Source organism: Nylanderia fulva, unplaced genomic scaffold, assembly GCF_048542155.1.
Source record: "Nylanderia fulva isolate GAGA-0341 unplaced genomic scaffold, ASM4854215v1 Scaffold2, whole genome shotgun sequence".
Classification (NCBI taxonomy): Eukaryota; Metazoa; Arthropoda; class Insecta; order Hymenoptera; family Formicidae; genus Nylanderia; species Nylanderia fulva.
This window is the reverse complement of record NW_028190263.1, coordinates 8930043-8946171: the sequence shown is the minus strand read 5'-3', so window position 1 is coordinate 8946171 and position 16129 is coordinate 8930043. Positions and strand designations below refer to the sequence as shown.

Here is a 16129-nt window from a genome sequence, read left to right as displayed (position 1 = left end):
GTGTAATTCTATTTAAATCATACCTATTAAAATAAACGTGTAAATATCGATATAAGCTAAATGTCAATGCTTTCAAATCTCATATCCGTTCACCAAACTCACTTGATAATCGCCAAAATTTACCTATGGTTGATTACTTTTAATAGTAATCTCGTCGGTGATTTAAAATATTCTATATATTATTGAAAAATTTTATCTATATTTTATGTTATTGAATTTATTATATTTTACATACAGTGGACTAAAATACAATTTACTTTCTTCACAAGTACATTTTTATCAATAGTTGATAACGAAAACTAAATCAATAATATGATGAGAGCCCTAAATTAGATTGAAATAATAGTGGACGATTAAAAACTAAACAGGCCTGTTAAAGAGAGATAGTAGAGGATAGTTTTATTAATTCTTATATATAATTTCGTAAAACTTGACACAAATTAGAGTTTATTTAATTTTATTCAAATACACATATATTTCATAAATGATATATAAAGCCAGGGAGTCAGGGTGTTTTAATTCCTATATTATTACATGTATATTTATTAAATCCAAAAAATGTTTGCAAACGAGAAAAATATACGTCATTATGTATTTCCTGATTAGTAGCCTTCGTCCGACCATGTAATGTCGTAGTCAGGATATTTTTTCTTCAGTAACTCAACCGACACTTGATGATCAGCTTTGCCAAATCCCTGCAAAAAAATTAATAATTAATTAACATAGATATATCTAATCAAAATTAATATAAAAAAATTACTATATTATTCAATCTTCTCACACAAAATTTAAACAATTTTAATTTTATTTATATTCAATAAAGATATTTGCCTAATATAATAAACCGTGTTTATGTTGTTTATGTGTACACACGTAGTGTAGCAATGATTATTACAAAGAATAGACTTACATTAGTTTCAGTTTTAAAATTACATGAAGAATGCTTGTTTATTTATAGAGATAGTTGCAGAAATGCGCAAAAAAAAATTAAAAAAGTAGTAAACTTTTGTATAAACTTGGATAATAAAGCGTACATCATTTCAAAGAAAACAAAATGCAAATAATAGTAAAAAGATTCAGAAGTAAATAAAACTCTAAAAATAAAAAATAATGCATAAAATAATGAAAACGAAATATATCAGTAAATCTATATTTATATAATATTATAATTATATGAACTTATATTAATATTATAAATATATTAATTAAAATATTAATTTATGATGTTATTAAGAATTCTTCTATTTTTATAAGATCAGGAATATTTTTTTAATCCAAACTGAAATACACATTTATTGTTCATAGCTATAAATAATAATATAGAAAACGAAGCAGGATTTCAGGATTAAAATTGCAGTATTAAAATTGCTTTCTCTCGGACGTCACTAAAAGAGAGCCGGCCTTCTTCACAAACTTATAATATTCTCTCACGCTTTTATATACCTTCAGCTTTTATGCACTCAAATCTCTTTTCTGCCTTCTCTTCTTCCTCGTTAAGGTCTAGTTTTAAAAATATTTCTCTATCAATCTTGCGTGCCCTTCATAATACAAATTATTCACTTTCCCGAAAGAAAAACGAATTCCGGTTTAAAATCTCGGATAAATGATTTTAAATGCTTCTACTGTTTTATAAAAAATACATTGACTCGTTGTTCCTTATAACACTGTCCATATAATAGTTAAAATATTTCTTTTAAAATAATACATGAATTTCAACTTCGAGTTTCTTTTCTACAAATAATTTTCGCTTTACATTTAGAAATAGCTTATTTACAATTGAGATTGTTAAAAAAATTATTAACATAAAATAGTATAATCGTCTACTCGTCTTACTTTCATAAGCTGCAATTTAATAACAAAAATTATTTATACAAATTTTTAATAAGCTCAACACATACATATATATTTGTGTTATGTTATATTATATTTAAAAAAATTGCAAAACTTAAGAACATTTATTAAAAATCGATTAAAGAAATTCCATTTTCAGATACAATAATTGTTAATTACATAACATCTATTCTTTCGTCAAATAAATAAAAACCAAATGCTGAAATAAAATATTAAATATCCATCTAAGATTTAATCACTATTAATATTACATTAATGTTAAAAAATAAAAAATTAGTATTAAAAAATAAGAAATAAAAAATATAAAAATTTTGTTGTTACGTAAAAAATTTGCCTCAAGCAAAATTTATTCCAAACGAAAGCGTAAGAAAATTTCTAAGTAAAAGAATAATGCTAGAAAGAAAAAATGTTACGTTTAATACAGCGTAAAGTTGAATAACATATATACAGGTAACAATATAAAAACTTATGGATGTTTTTGTGTGCTCATAATAATTAATTTATATTACTTGCGAGATACTATCGTAAATGAAGCAATAAAATTCAACAACGTTACGGAAGACGACGAACATTTCGGAGTTTACGTAAATGAAATTGCAAGTTTACACTTGAAGGTCGATCAGATCGATCAGCTTCGACGTTTATGGCACTTATATGCTTTGTGAAAAATTTCGCGGCGAATACTACGCAAAATAAATAGCGAAATTTTTGCGACGTATTTTTTTAAATATACACAAGAAAAATATTTCAACATTAAATCATTGATTATTTAGGAATGTTATTTTTTATAAATATATAGTCTTTAAATGTAAAAAATAATAAAGTGCAATGTCATTGATATTCTGTTTAGGGATAATTTCACTCTTATTTTTGTATCGTTTATTTCTTTACTTGCATTTATGTAATATAACAAGAAATATTAAAAATGAGAACGTTAAGGTTTTTCTTTTTTGTTTTTTTAGTCTATACACAACTTGCTGATAAAACGTATATAACTTTTTATTCGATTGCGTGAGATAGGTACGAACTTTTAAACGGACGAATTTAATCTGCTAAAGTTTGATGCTACATGGCGTAAAGCTTCTGATGAGCAACCATATATAAAGATGAAAATATCTGTGACGTTAATCATATGTATTACGAAGTCCGATGCAATGCAATATTTAGCAATATTCATCCTTTGCCTTTAAAGCATCGTTTGACATTCAGTATGGATCTACTTTGTGACATTCACATCAGCAACTCGTCAATCTTATTTATTTCGAGAGATAAAAATATAAGTTCTCGATTAAAAAATATTTTAGCACAGAAATATTTTTTAATTATAAAAATCTAGAGATATATGCATAATTTTCATAAAGGAGAAACATTGATAATATATAAAATGTTCTATTTCAATTTACCTCATCTCCAAAGAAAGCTTTTACATTTTTTATTGTAGAATAAAATGTTTTAGACATTAGAAAGTGTTCGATTTGGAAGGGAGAAGAAAATGGAGCTACTGATTTTTTCCTAAAGATTTTCAAGGTTTATAAATAGAATAAAATAGAAAAAAATTATCTGTTTCAATAAAATTAATCGAATCTAATCGTAATAAAAATATAATTTAATTTGTTCTGTGACACATATAAAGCAAAAATTTTACGACGCCAATATAAATAAAATAAAATAGATTTTCAAAGTCACTTGAAGACTATTTATAATTTTTAATAATCTAAAATAAAATTTATTTTCTTGAGAGAAGATGGAAGGAATAAATTAAAATGGAATACCCTGTATAGGAAACGTCAAGAATGTTATTTTACAAATGCTATATATATATTACTATATATTGTATATGTTATTTTACAACAATGCTTACATATACAATGTAGTCCGTATAACTTTTAACAGTTTGATATTTCGGAAATTATGCCATTGATTTTAAAAGTTAAAGTCTTGAATTATATGGATCTGAAAAGCCTTCAAACCAAATGAATATTAATTCTCCAAACTTTGCGATTGTGTGGGTGGAACGGGAATTAACTATGAAATTTTTAATGAGCCGTCCCCCTATACAAAATTACATTCTATGAAAAAAAAACAACTTAATTTTATCCGAAAAATTTTTTTGTCAGATGTGATGCTATCAAATGTTAAGAATACTTTGTTAATTCGGATAAATACATATTTATACATATTTATAAATCTCCTAATACAAATTTATTTTTTAAAATTAAATTAAATAAGTCAGAGTGTAGAGTTGTGATTTTTATTTCGTGTAATTCTCGAAATGTTTCAAGCTATGAGTCGAAACTTTAAATCGTCATATTTTCTCGCAGTCATTTAAAAATATTTATACAAAAAATGTTTTGAATAAACGATAAGTTGTTTCTTTTTCATAGAATCCAAAAATATATAGTTGGAGATTAATATTTATAAATTTAAAGGCTCTACTTTATTGGCTGTACAGATTGAAAAATCCTTTTCCACAACACACATATTTGTTATTATTAGTACTTTAAAACAAATTGTGAACGCTACATATAGTTTTATGTCAAAAAACCCCGAAAAGTTGGAAAAAGATTGATAAAAAATGTGATTTTCAAACTTTTGTTTTTTCCTGATAGCGCTCCCCCGTTTGTTAATATTAATATTTCAATTGTGAAAAAATATTAACATTAACAAACGGGAGAGAGGGACTAAAAGAATTTCCCAATCTGTCAGCCAAAAAAAGATTTATGGTCAAATCCAATTTCACGTTGTTATCGATAAAACAAAGCTTTAGGATCACTTTAAGAATTACCCAGGTAGCAAGCGTATGTCATTTTGACGTCGAATGTCATTAAACGTCATTTTGACGTCTAATGACGTCAGTTTGCTACTTGGGTATGTTGGCCACCCTGTATAATTTGTAGTATACCCAGGTAGCAAACGTACGTCATTTCGTCGAATGACATCATTAGACGTCAAAGCGATGTCATTTTGACATTTAATGACATCAGTTTGCTACTTGGATATGTGGACCACCTTGTATAATTTGTATAGCGTCCAATATTGCATATTGAAAAATTGTAATCACGCGGAGTGTAAAGTAGAATCTTTCCTTTAAAAGTAGTCCAAGTTCGATTCGTTCGATTGCGTTCTCATCAATATCTCATTATAACTATTTTCGCATATTAAACAAAAATATTTGATGAAATTTTATATTAAATTGAAACAGAGCACGACGGATTGCAAAAAGTTAAAAAAGCATTTGGTGATCATATTTTAGCATATGCTTAAATTTTTCGAATTTTTATCAACGCGCGATTATCTTTAACCGTTTCGCGAGCTTCCAAAAACATTTGTTATCGCCGAAAAACCTGAGCATGTGATAAAACATACTCATTATTTTTCTGACAAACTATGTATATGTAGGTATATATCGTAATTTTTATGTCGATTAAATTAATAATACTTGCGTAAACTGATGAGAAATAAATATTTCAGATAAATTTTCGGACTTACTTGCGAATATCCAAAAACTTTAATAGTTTTGTTATCAGGATCATGTTCAATTCTTCCACCGCCTAAGCAATTTGTCTGCAAACCAGGATGTTTCTTGATTTCCTCGTTAATCTTGTCGAATATATCAGCTGAAACATAAAAAAATATTATTATTATTATTATTTTATTAAAAGTATTATTATAAAATTATAATTATAAGTTTTTATATTACACAGTTCAAGTATCTAATTAATATTCTCTCAAGAAATGCTTCCGTAACGGCGAGGAGATGCATTTAGATGAAAAATTTTCTCCAATCAGATATAATTACAACATAATTACGTTATAAAGAAAAGTTCTTACATCAATATGTCGTTATTTCCTATCGAAAAGAAAGATATCTGCCTTGCGTGATTTTTCCCAAGATACCCCCATCGTACTCGTTCATGATCACGTATAAATAGCCGCGAGTCAGATAACGCATCTCAAATACTAATTACAATCTCCCCTATCTCTTCCCTCTCTTGTCCCGAGGATCTTTATACGATCGATATTATCGCATACAGTATATATCTTGGCAAACGACGCACGAATATTCAAACATTCGGGATACAGATCCGCATCGAAGTCCGCACGCGCGTTATGTATCGGAAATCAATCAAACGCTGCAATTGTATACATCCATCCTGTTCGTTCGAAGCGCAAAAAAAAGATGAGAGAAAAGATTTAATATTGATTTGTTTTGTATATTTGCGCCGGGAAAGAGATATGCGTATATCACGCTTTGTGCATCGCATTAACGCGTTAAAGTGTATATTCGAGCGAAACAGCTGGCAAAGGGAGGATTTTTTCAATGGAAAACCGAAATGCATCACGCGAAATGTGCACTTAGCATGAAAAGCTCTCTCGATGATTTTTTGGTCAGTAAAAATTGTAATTTCATTTCCATTTATATCACAGTTTAACAAAAAATTAACTGAATTAGTCTTTTCTTATAGTTTTTGGACGCTGAACACAAATCCGGTTTCCAAATTGCTCCATCGCGTCACAGTTGTGAAAAAAAGACTATTTTCATGAACTTTTTCATATTGCAGCTACAATATATGTGACGTGTCGGAATATTTTACATAAAAAGTTATAAGGGTAGGATGGCCAAGAAATGAATAGTTTAAGAGAAATTTTAGATTTTAATTTGACATTATCTTATATAAACTATTAAATATCTCACAAAATATTTATATCCGATGATTTTACCTTAATACTTTTATGCAAAATAATGAGAAGAATCAATTAGTTTTTTTAAGTAGCTATCTACATTTTTTCCAAAAATGTCTTATTTTTAAGATAATCGACTGTATCACTTAAAGAGAAACACCCTGTATAATTGATACTAAAAATTTCTTTTGAGGGTTGAAAGTCCTAACAACATACTTTATTTTAGTTACAATAAAACTTTCCCGGCATGTCACATATTGTAGCTACATGACAGTGATAAAATATGACAAAGTTAATAAAAGCCCTTAATTATTGTAACTTTAATAGTAAATTTCTCAAAATTGTGATGTGATGAAGCAATTTAAAAATCGGATTCGTGTTTAGCATCCAAAAAACTGTAAAAAACGACTTGTTTCGTTCCAGTGATTGAAAAAGATCATTTTTTGTTTAACAGTGTATCTACGCTTTTTAGCTTCATTTTCAGCTACGCGGTGGAAAAATGTTGTTTTCTTTTTTTCTCCGTCTCCCTCTCTCTCTCTCTTGATGTGTCTTCCACGGAAACACGAAAGTATTTTCCAAATGTCATTTCTCATTTTAATGTTAAATAACTAAAATAACGCCTGTTAAAAAAATTTAATTCTACTTTATAAGAAGCATCAATAATGCTAAAATATAGATTCGTCAAAAGTGACAAAAGTGTGCAAAATAAAACTTCAGAACTGTTGTGAGTGATCAAAGCAGGAAGTTTGAAAGTTTGACAGGAAATTGCTTTCTAGAAACGATTCGCGAGTTTCGTTTACTGAAAACAATTTCACAGAACTTTGCTCTCAAAGATAGTGATTTAGCATTCATTATTATACTCTTTTTACATGCAAATTATCTAAAGGATCTAACAAAATATATGTATTTCTTATTTTCTTCGTTCCATGAATATTTTCCTTTATTTCCTGGTTACTTTGGTAAACGGAGAATCTCTACTTCTACTCCAATAAGCTTGTTTCGCAACAAGTAACACGAGCACTAAATTGATTATGTTGTCTCAGGAGACATGCGGTATTCCGGATGAAACATTCTGTATAAAATTGTTAAAAAAGAAGTCTATTTCCGTGAAAAAAGCTTTCGATATAAAAACGACTTCTAAGTAAGCAAGATGCATATAAATATAAACACTATACATACATACATACATACATACATATATACATATATATATAATAAGAGAGAGAGAAAGAGGGCATAAAAAATAGTTTTCCTATTTACTATGCATATTGTTTTGGCTTGGAAATCTTTTTTATCGAGAACTTTTTTTATGAAAATAAATTTGACACAAATATAATCAATTCAATACATGCTTGTTGGGAAACAAACCTATTGGAGTAATGGTAAAGATTCTCCATGAGTGTATGTGTGTATGTATAAAAAAATTATTCAAATACCTGTTTCTTTATTGATCTCTATCTCTATAATTATGTATGTGATATATTAATAAAATTTTGTTGCAATCAAAATTAAATTACCAGAATTTTTAACCATCAAAAATTTTTTTATGATGATTAAAGACATTCTTAATTAAATATGGAGTCTATTACAAAAAAATTATAAATTACATCATTAAATCTATCTATCAAATATTTCCCAATATGATCAAAACTTAAGAGTTTTTTTCAGGCCGCTAAAGATGAATCTAATATCAAAATTGACAAATTTGAAAATAGTAAAAAATCAATTAAAAACTCCGATAATATATTAGATTTTGACATATTAATTTCGCCATTTCTATATAGATATATTAAAATTGTATAACAATCTAAAAAAATTAATTTGAAAAAAAACATTTAATTTTGTCAGAATTTCAAACCTAATTCATAATTTACTTTTAATTATTTTCTTGTTATTTAATATAATAAACTTCATTTTATGAGTCAAAAACTTAGCAACATATTTAATATTGATTGCAACACGTATATACATAATTACAATACATTATAAAATATATTAAAATGTCTCTTTTTAATTTAATCACACATTTCTCAATTATAACACAATATAGAACAACATAAAAGCTTAAACGCGTCAGCAAAATAAAAAAATGCAGGAAACAATTATGCTTTTTTTATTTTCCCTTCTTTTTTTTGTTAAATTCTCTGTCAAATATATTAATTAAATTGTTCGAAACGTTTACATAACACATTTGTGTTTTAAATTAATTTAAAAGAAATATTCTAAATAAATCAAAATAAACAATAAAAATAAAATGAATGAATAAATATAATTATAAAATAAATTTATAATAAATTTAAAATAATTTTTTAAAAATTAATTTTTAAAAACTGTATTTATTGGATCTCGTCTAATTATCTAATAAATAATATATCAAAATCATAAATATTTTAGGCTACATTTAATAAATAAGAAATCGCTATCTAAAAGAATATAAATTAAATATTTCTCAAAAAATTAAGTCAAAATGAGCAATTTAAGAGCCTAATGTGGTAATTGATAATTATTACGTAAATATTTCTTTGTAAAAAATTTCTTTTTAATTAACCCATTTTTAATATTCAATTTTTAATATTCAGAGCAATTCATTATTATGTTTTCTTCATTCTGGCTTTTTCTTTAAAAGTACTTATTGTTAATACGTATATTAATTGTGGAATATATAAATAAAAATAATAGGTAAATATATTATTTTCAAACAACATATTCTTTTACTTTTAAGTATAAAATCGCCATAAATTATTATTGGCAGCTTTTTATAACGTTTGTAGAAACAAAAAAGATAAGAATTGTGTTCGTATCTTTCTTGGAATAAACAGAGAACAAAGAAGTCGACAAAGCTTAAGATAAAATAGATCGGACGTTTTCTGTCCGGGGATTCATGAATTTTTAACCATTGCGGAAAAGCGCGTATCTCTCGTCCTTCCGAGTCTATGTATAGTTCTCTATTAAGAATTCACTCTTCGAGGCATGAGAATCAGGAACAAAAGATAAAAGTAAAGAGATATACGCGTGAAAATTCTGCGGAAACGTGAGTAAAGGCGACATAAAAATAATTAATGGAAATATGATTGAAGATCAAAGTGTGGAAATCAGCACAAATATCTTTCAATGTGGATAGCGGACATTATTCTATGTGATATAAATATATCGCTAAAATTGATTTTTGTAAGTTGTAAGTTGAATTTTGTAAGTAAGTGAAATATATTGTTGATTATTGTATCTAAAAAGGATCTCTAAATAGAGAGATGCCATCACTCAGCGAGAGTCTAAATTATTATATATAAAAACAAATAATTCATTTCTTACATCATTTATTATACATGTACTAAAATAGCCAGTATAATAATATAAATGTAATATATATGCTCTAAATATTTATAATATAATATTATAATTCAAAAATTCTTTTAAATAAATTAATTGAAAATTTATTATAGGAATTTTACATAAAATATTTTTAGTTATTGCATAAGATGGATGAAAAGAAACAAGAAAAACTTAATATATTTCTTTTTCGCTCATGTCATAAAAAATTAAATTTTGTGAAAAAAATGCTATGTATCCTTCATACGGAAGATTGAATGTAAAAGTTTATCCATCCAATTTATATAATCTACTTAAAAAATAAAATATGTATGTAAAATGATATTTAGAAATTATATATGCTTACAATTAGTTAACTTTTTACAGCTTTTGCGCACGTCACTTAAATAAAATTCCGCGCAGAAATATTTTCAGGACAAATCTATTTTTTAGAACATTTGAACAGAGCAAGGACACAAGTTCAATAAAAGTATTATAACTAAATAGATTATATTTTCTTCTAACGTCAAAATCACTTATTAATGTTTGATGTTTGTTTTCATTGGCCATTAGTTGCCGACATTATTGAGAAGTTTATAAACTAAACTATAAGTGACCTGTCAGAAGAGAAGAAACTTGATATTGACAAAAACGATCTTGCGGTAACCAATGTCGATATAACATTTCACAATAGCAAACTAATAAAAAATAGGCAGGAGCAGTTTTCCAATGAAATGATATCCTGCAAACGTTCTTGTTCCCAGTATTTCTATCGATATTTTAGAATAAAGTTATAATAATAAGTTATGATAGTGACAAAAAAACTTTTCTCCTAAAAAAAAAAAAAATAATAGATATTAGAAACGAGAACGATTAATTTTAATAATTATTTTTTTAATATTTAATATTAAATAATATAATTTTTTTAAATATATATTAGGAGAGATAATAACAATTGAATAGTCTCTTTTGACCCAACATTAAAAAATCTTGCATGAAATATTAATATTTAAATATATTTATCAACAATAATGATACTAGCAGATCAGAAATTAACAAAATTAATGACGCACACAAGACATACCCCCTTAGTGGACACTAAAAGCAAGAGCCGGTAGTTCACTAAGTGCAAAACATAGTATGACATGAGGTAAACACTATGTGGTTGATTCAACATATGATATATACATATATATATAATATATATATATATATATTTGTAGTTTGTAGGATGTTATTTCACGCGCTTTAAGCGTGCGTTTAATAGTATAATTTATATAATTGGTCAATTAAAACCTTTTTACTTCAAAGACTACAGTTTAGAATAAAAAATAGGAAAAAATTTTTTAATTTATTTTTTCGAAAACTTTCTTGCTACGGTATTTTGATTCGTGAATTTTGGGACACCGTGTATACATGTATGCACATAGGCACAGAGGAAAGGACAGCAGTATATAGACTTCTGATACACGAAAGCAGGAGTTAATCAGTTTGCGTGAGTTTCTGTCGGTGGAAAGCTTTGGAGTCACAGGGAGGAAATTTACTGATTATACTAGCTGCAGAGTGGCGCGTGTAACGATTTGCAGAAATATCTTTGTCATGTTAGGTTGAAAAATGATTAATATATTATGAAGACATTTTTATCTCCTTTGAAAAATAATGTCAGTCAAGAACAAGCATGGACGGAAGAAAAGTTGGATTAACTGTTCCCTTTCCTTCTCTCTTTCTCCATCTTTTTCTCCCTCTTTTTCTTCGATGAAATTTCTTCAATCGTTTTTTTTAACCGCGTTATATAGAAACAGTGATAAGAAGTTATTGAAATAATATATTCCTTGTATAGGGTACATCTTGTACAGGTGGACAAAAAAGATTAAATTAGACACAAAGTGTCGAAAGGGGACATAAAAGTAATCGCCTACGCTGATATCAACAGTTTCGATAATTATATAGTTTAACAAAAAATTGTTCTGAACGAGACTAGTTGTTTCTTTTTTTTTTTTTTTTTTTTTAGATACTGAACACGAATTCGGTTTCCAAATTGCTCCACCACGTGATAATTTTGAAAAATTTGCAACTAGAATACAAAAAAGGTTATTTAATTCCATTAACTTTGTTATATTATATAGCTATAATGTGAGACTGCTAGAGAAATTTTATTACAATCAAAATAAAATATATTATTTCAACTCTTGAAGAAAATTTTTGATAAGATATTTTTACAATAATTGAGTTAGAATAATTCTGCAAAACGCACATTTTTGCTGAAATAGAATTTTATAATTAATTTTGTAACAATTTTATAAAGATTGCTAACAAAAAATTAAATAACTTTAACATTTAAATTTATAACAACACAATATATTATTCGTTTTTATTTTAAAATTAAAATAATGCTAAAACTTTTTACATACTTTTCTATCTAAAAGAATTAATGAATAATGTAAAAATAGGTTATAAAAATAGTGAAATAAAAGATAAAACACCACGTAAAAAAAAAAAAATAAAATGATTATTAAGAAAGTAGTTCGAGAACAATTGAGAAATATTAAATAAGAACTAGGAATTGAAAAAAAATGATGTGAAAGCTTGTGGATCAGGTCAAGAAGAGCGCAAAGAAGCTATAATAAAGCAGTTAAAAAGAAGAAAAAGAAAATATAATTATTTGTCAAATCTAAAGTGCAATAGGAGAATGAAGAGAGTAAAAAATTGATAAAAAAAAGGCAAATAATAAATATATCGCGGAGTAACAAAGTTAAAAAAAGGAAACAAAGGAATAGTAATTCTGGATTATGAGACTGAATAAGAATGGACAAATGAAAAACATTTCCCGAATGTCCGCTATTTAAGGGAGCAATACAGAACTTTCTATATTTTTAGAAATTTTAACTTTTTCCTGGATAATGCATCTGTAATATGTTTTTTGTTCCCACACTGCATCTCTACCTTGAACTTGCTTTTATTTTTTAATCTAATAAATCCGTCTATATATAAATTATAATCTCTAGCACTAAATTCCCTTTATTTTGAGGTTTACTCGCATTCAGCTCAACTTTTAAGCCACATGATCTGTTTAGATTTATAAATCACTTCTACTACATTATTAGCAAAAAGTAAATATATAATTATTTGATTATACATCTATCCTTATAATTAATCAAAAAAATCCCACATGTGAACTTTAAAAAAATAATAAAAGAAGAACCAAGAGTACATAGAAAATAAAGAATATAGATTTTAAAATGTTAGAAAACATTAAAGAATGTAAAAGAATGAATATATCAGATAAATTTAATTTATATTATATATAGAATATATTGATAACATAGTAAAATCTATAAATGCAGGTAAGTCTGGGAGTGCAATAAAAAGAATTATTTATATTATTGAATATGATATTACGGAAAACTTTGAAATGATTATAATGAGAGTATTTGAAAGAAATTATTATTAGACTTTCAAAAAAAGGCATCGAATATTGAAATATTTATTTAAATGCCTATATTTAAAAAATATAAAATAATATGGTAATATATAAAATAAATATAAAAAAATATTCTTTTTCTGTAAAAGTATTTTAAATAATAAATTTATATCAAAATCACTGAAATTTAAATCAGACATTAAGAAAATAATTAATGACAGGTGCAATTTACAGCAATCAAGAGAGACAACTTCATTCTTAGGATTTTAATGCTCCGCTTTTGTAGATTTATAATTTGCGTTCGTTATTACGCAACGAGAGCTCCGAGATACTCGACTCCATACTAGACAAAATAGTAGCAGTAGCAAATTGTAATAAAAACAAGAGGAAGTAATTATATATAATGTAGCATCACGCACTCATGATGTAACCATGAACAAGATAATGTTTATTATCAAAAGTTATTATTTTTTAGATTGACGGTTATATGACGTTTATTTATCAATTTGTTATTTTGTATGATTTATATGTTAATAATCATACATTTTCGAATTGTAAATTAACAGTCAAAGGAGACTTAACGTTAAATTATATAGAATAAAAATTTTATATTTTTACATTTTAGATTTTAATTTTTAGAATGTTTTCAGAACTGATAGCTTAGTATTGACTTACTAGTATCAACAGCTGACAGTTGACAAATAACGATTAACAAGCGAGAGCTGTGACCCGAAAAGCTGAGCTAACAATTTGAGCAGATAAGTTCCATTATACATATTAGATTTTTATTTTTTTTCCTTGCAAACTATTAATTTTATTAAAAAAATGAAAAAAATATACAAATTTCTAGAGGAAGCAAGCTTTCTAACACATATTTTTAGATGACATTCCGCAGTTCTTTAAAAAGTTCTAATAAAAAATTGAAGGATTGTTAGTTTTAATTCCTTATAATAATATCGAAAGATTAAAAAAATAATTTTTTAATTTATCCAAAATTTGAGAAAAGAATTAAAAATCTATAAACTTCTCAGGAATATAGGAGTATATTTGGATGAAAAATCTTCCTTAATTTTCGACAAATATCATCTAAAATTTTTAGAAAAAAGCTTCGTTGGTACAACACGTATTGTGTTTCAAGTAACAATGCGCATTCAGCTGCTCTATGTAAGCTGGATAAATGATTTTGCCAGATCTAATCACCGCGGAGAAATTAAGCCGCATCGTCGCTTGGTGACGTATGTTCTTTCTTTACAAAATATGAAGCGTGATCATTAATCATAGCAAAGCGTGAGTAACGATATGTCGTAATTAGTGCTTTTCATTATATCAAGGATAAAATAAAAATAGCAATTAAGAAACTTGTGAAAAATTATATACTAAATCAAAAACTGTTAATATGTTAGCATGCTGAAGAGAATTTATTTTTGATCACTATTTATAACTCGAGACATATAATATTTAAGGTGTTTTAATGTTGCATACTAATGATGGTCTATAGTTGTCAATTGCTTTTACTACCTTCAAAATTTAACAAAAATAAAAGCTTTCATTTATTGTCATATTATAAGTTATATTTATTATATTATTATTATTAATAATATATATTTAAAAAATGTATAATTTATCTAATTTTCATATACTTTAATAATATTTGGAAATAAACATACATTTAATCTTATAAATTAACGAATTTTTCATATTTTTATTTTAAATATTATTTAAATTAATCGATTTTTCTTGATTTCTGTTAACAAAATGAAAAGGTCAATTATAATAATGTAGATGGTATTTAGAAAACACATTTAATGTGTTGATTTATCTTTGTTGTACTATACGTCATAAATGACAAAGAACTGTTTTACGCACTATTACTTCGACAGAGAACTTCATCATCAAAAAGCAATTTCAGGACGTTGATTGCGCTGATAAAATTCAATTAATCTTGAAAACAAATCCCGGATATTCTATGATTTGTTCATATCTGTGACGCGCTCATTCGTTAGTTTCTGTTAGTGGAGGCGTATAGCTGTTCGTATAGGAATAGAAAAAAAGTTAGCGATTAAAATCACAAGAACAATTTCGTGTATTATATCTCGTACACATATAATAATAAAATTAATTAGTTTCGCACAGCTCAAGTTTAATACCGAAATACAATTTTTCGCATTTACTTTAAGATATTTATTAGATTTAACTTTTTCAAAAAGAAAATGATTAAGAAGAAAAATAGAAAAAAGCTTCGTTGGCACAATACATATTGTGTTTCAAGTAACGAAGAAATAAAATTTTCTACAAGAATCTTTTTGTGATTAAATATCTAAATTTTCATTAGACTCCCGCGAGGCTCTACACCCCATACGTCTGTCACACTGCGCGGCTCGCGCGAAACTGATTTCTGTGCGGAGTATCGCGAGCGCGGGTCCGATGGTCACGTGACTAGTGGTCACATGATCACTGGTCATGTGACCACTAGTCACGTGACCATCGGGCCCGCGCTCGCGATACCCCGTACGGGAATTAGTTTCGCGCGAGCCGCGCAGTGTGATGGATGTGTGGGGTGTATTAATCTGATGGAAAGAATAGAAAGAGAGAGAGTTTCGTCGTGCAGCGTAGCGGACGCGTACAAACATGCGAATCTAATGGAAGCGCAGATATTTTGATGGAAAGATTTTTGTAGAAAATTATATTTTTTGTTTTCTGTAAAAAATGTATATATTGAATTTTTATAAATCACATAATTAATAAATATATTTCTATGCATGCATTGCAATATTAATTTTATACATGCGTTGCAATTTTTAAGGTTTTATTATTAAAGAATAATATAACTTCGCTTTGCGCATGTAATTATATTCAATTAAACTAAAC

General features: G+C 26.6%; 1 protein-coding gene across 1 annotated transcript in view; it reads right to left on the bottom strand.

Moving 5' to 3' along the window:
* Window positions 1-430: 430 nt before the first annotated feature.
* LOC114937165 (14 kDa phosphohistidine phosphatase) overlaps window positions 431-16129 on the bottom strand; it is a 95632-nt gene continuing 79933 nt past the window's right edge. The window contains exons 3-4 of the mRNA XM_029310592.2: window positions 5341-5468; window positions 431-695 (exon numbers count right to left, since the gene is read on the bottom strand). Of these exons, the coding sequence (XP_029166425.1) occupies window positions 603-695; window positions 5341-5468 (221 nt within the window). The 3' untranslated portion in view covers window positions 431-602. The remainder of the gene's footprint in view (window positions 696-5340; window positions 5469-16129) is intronic.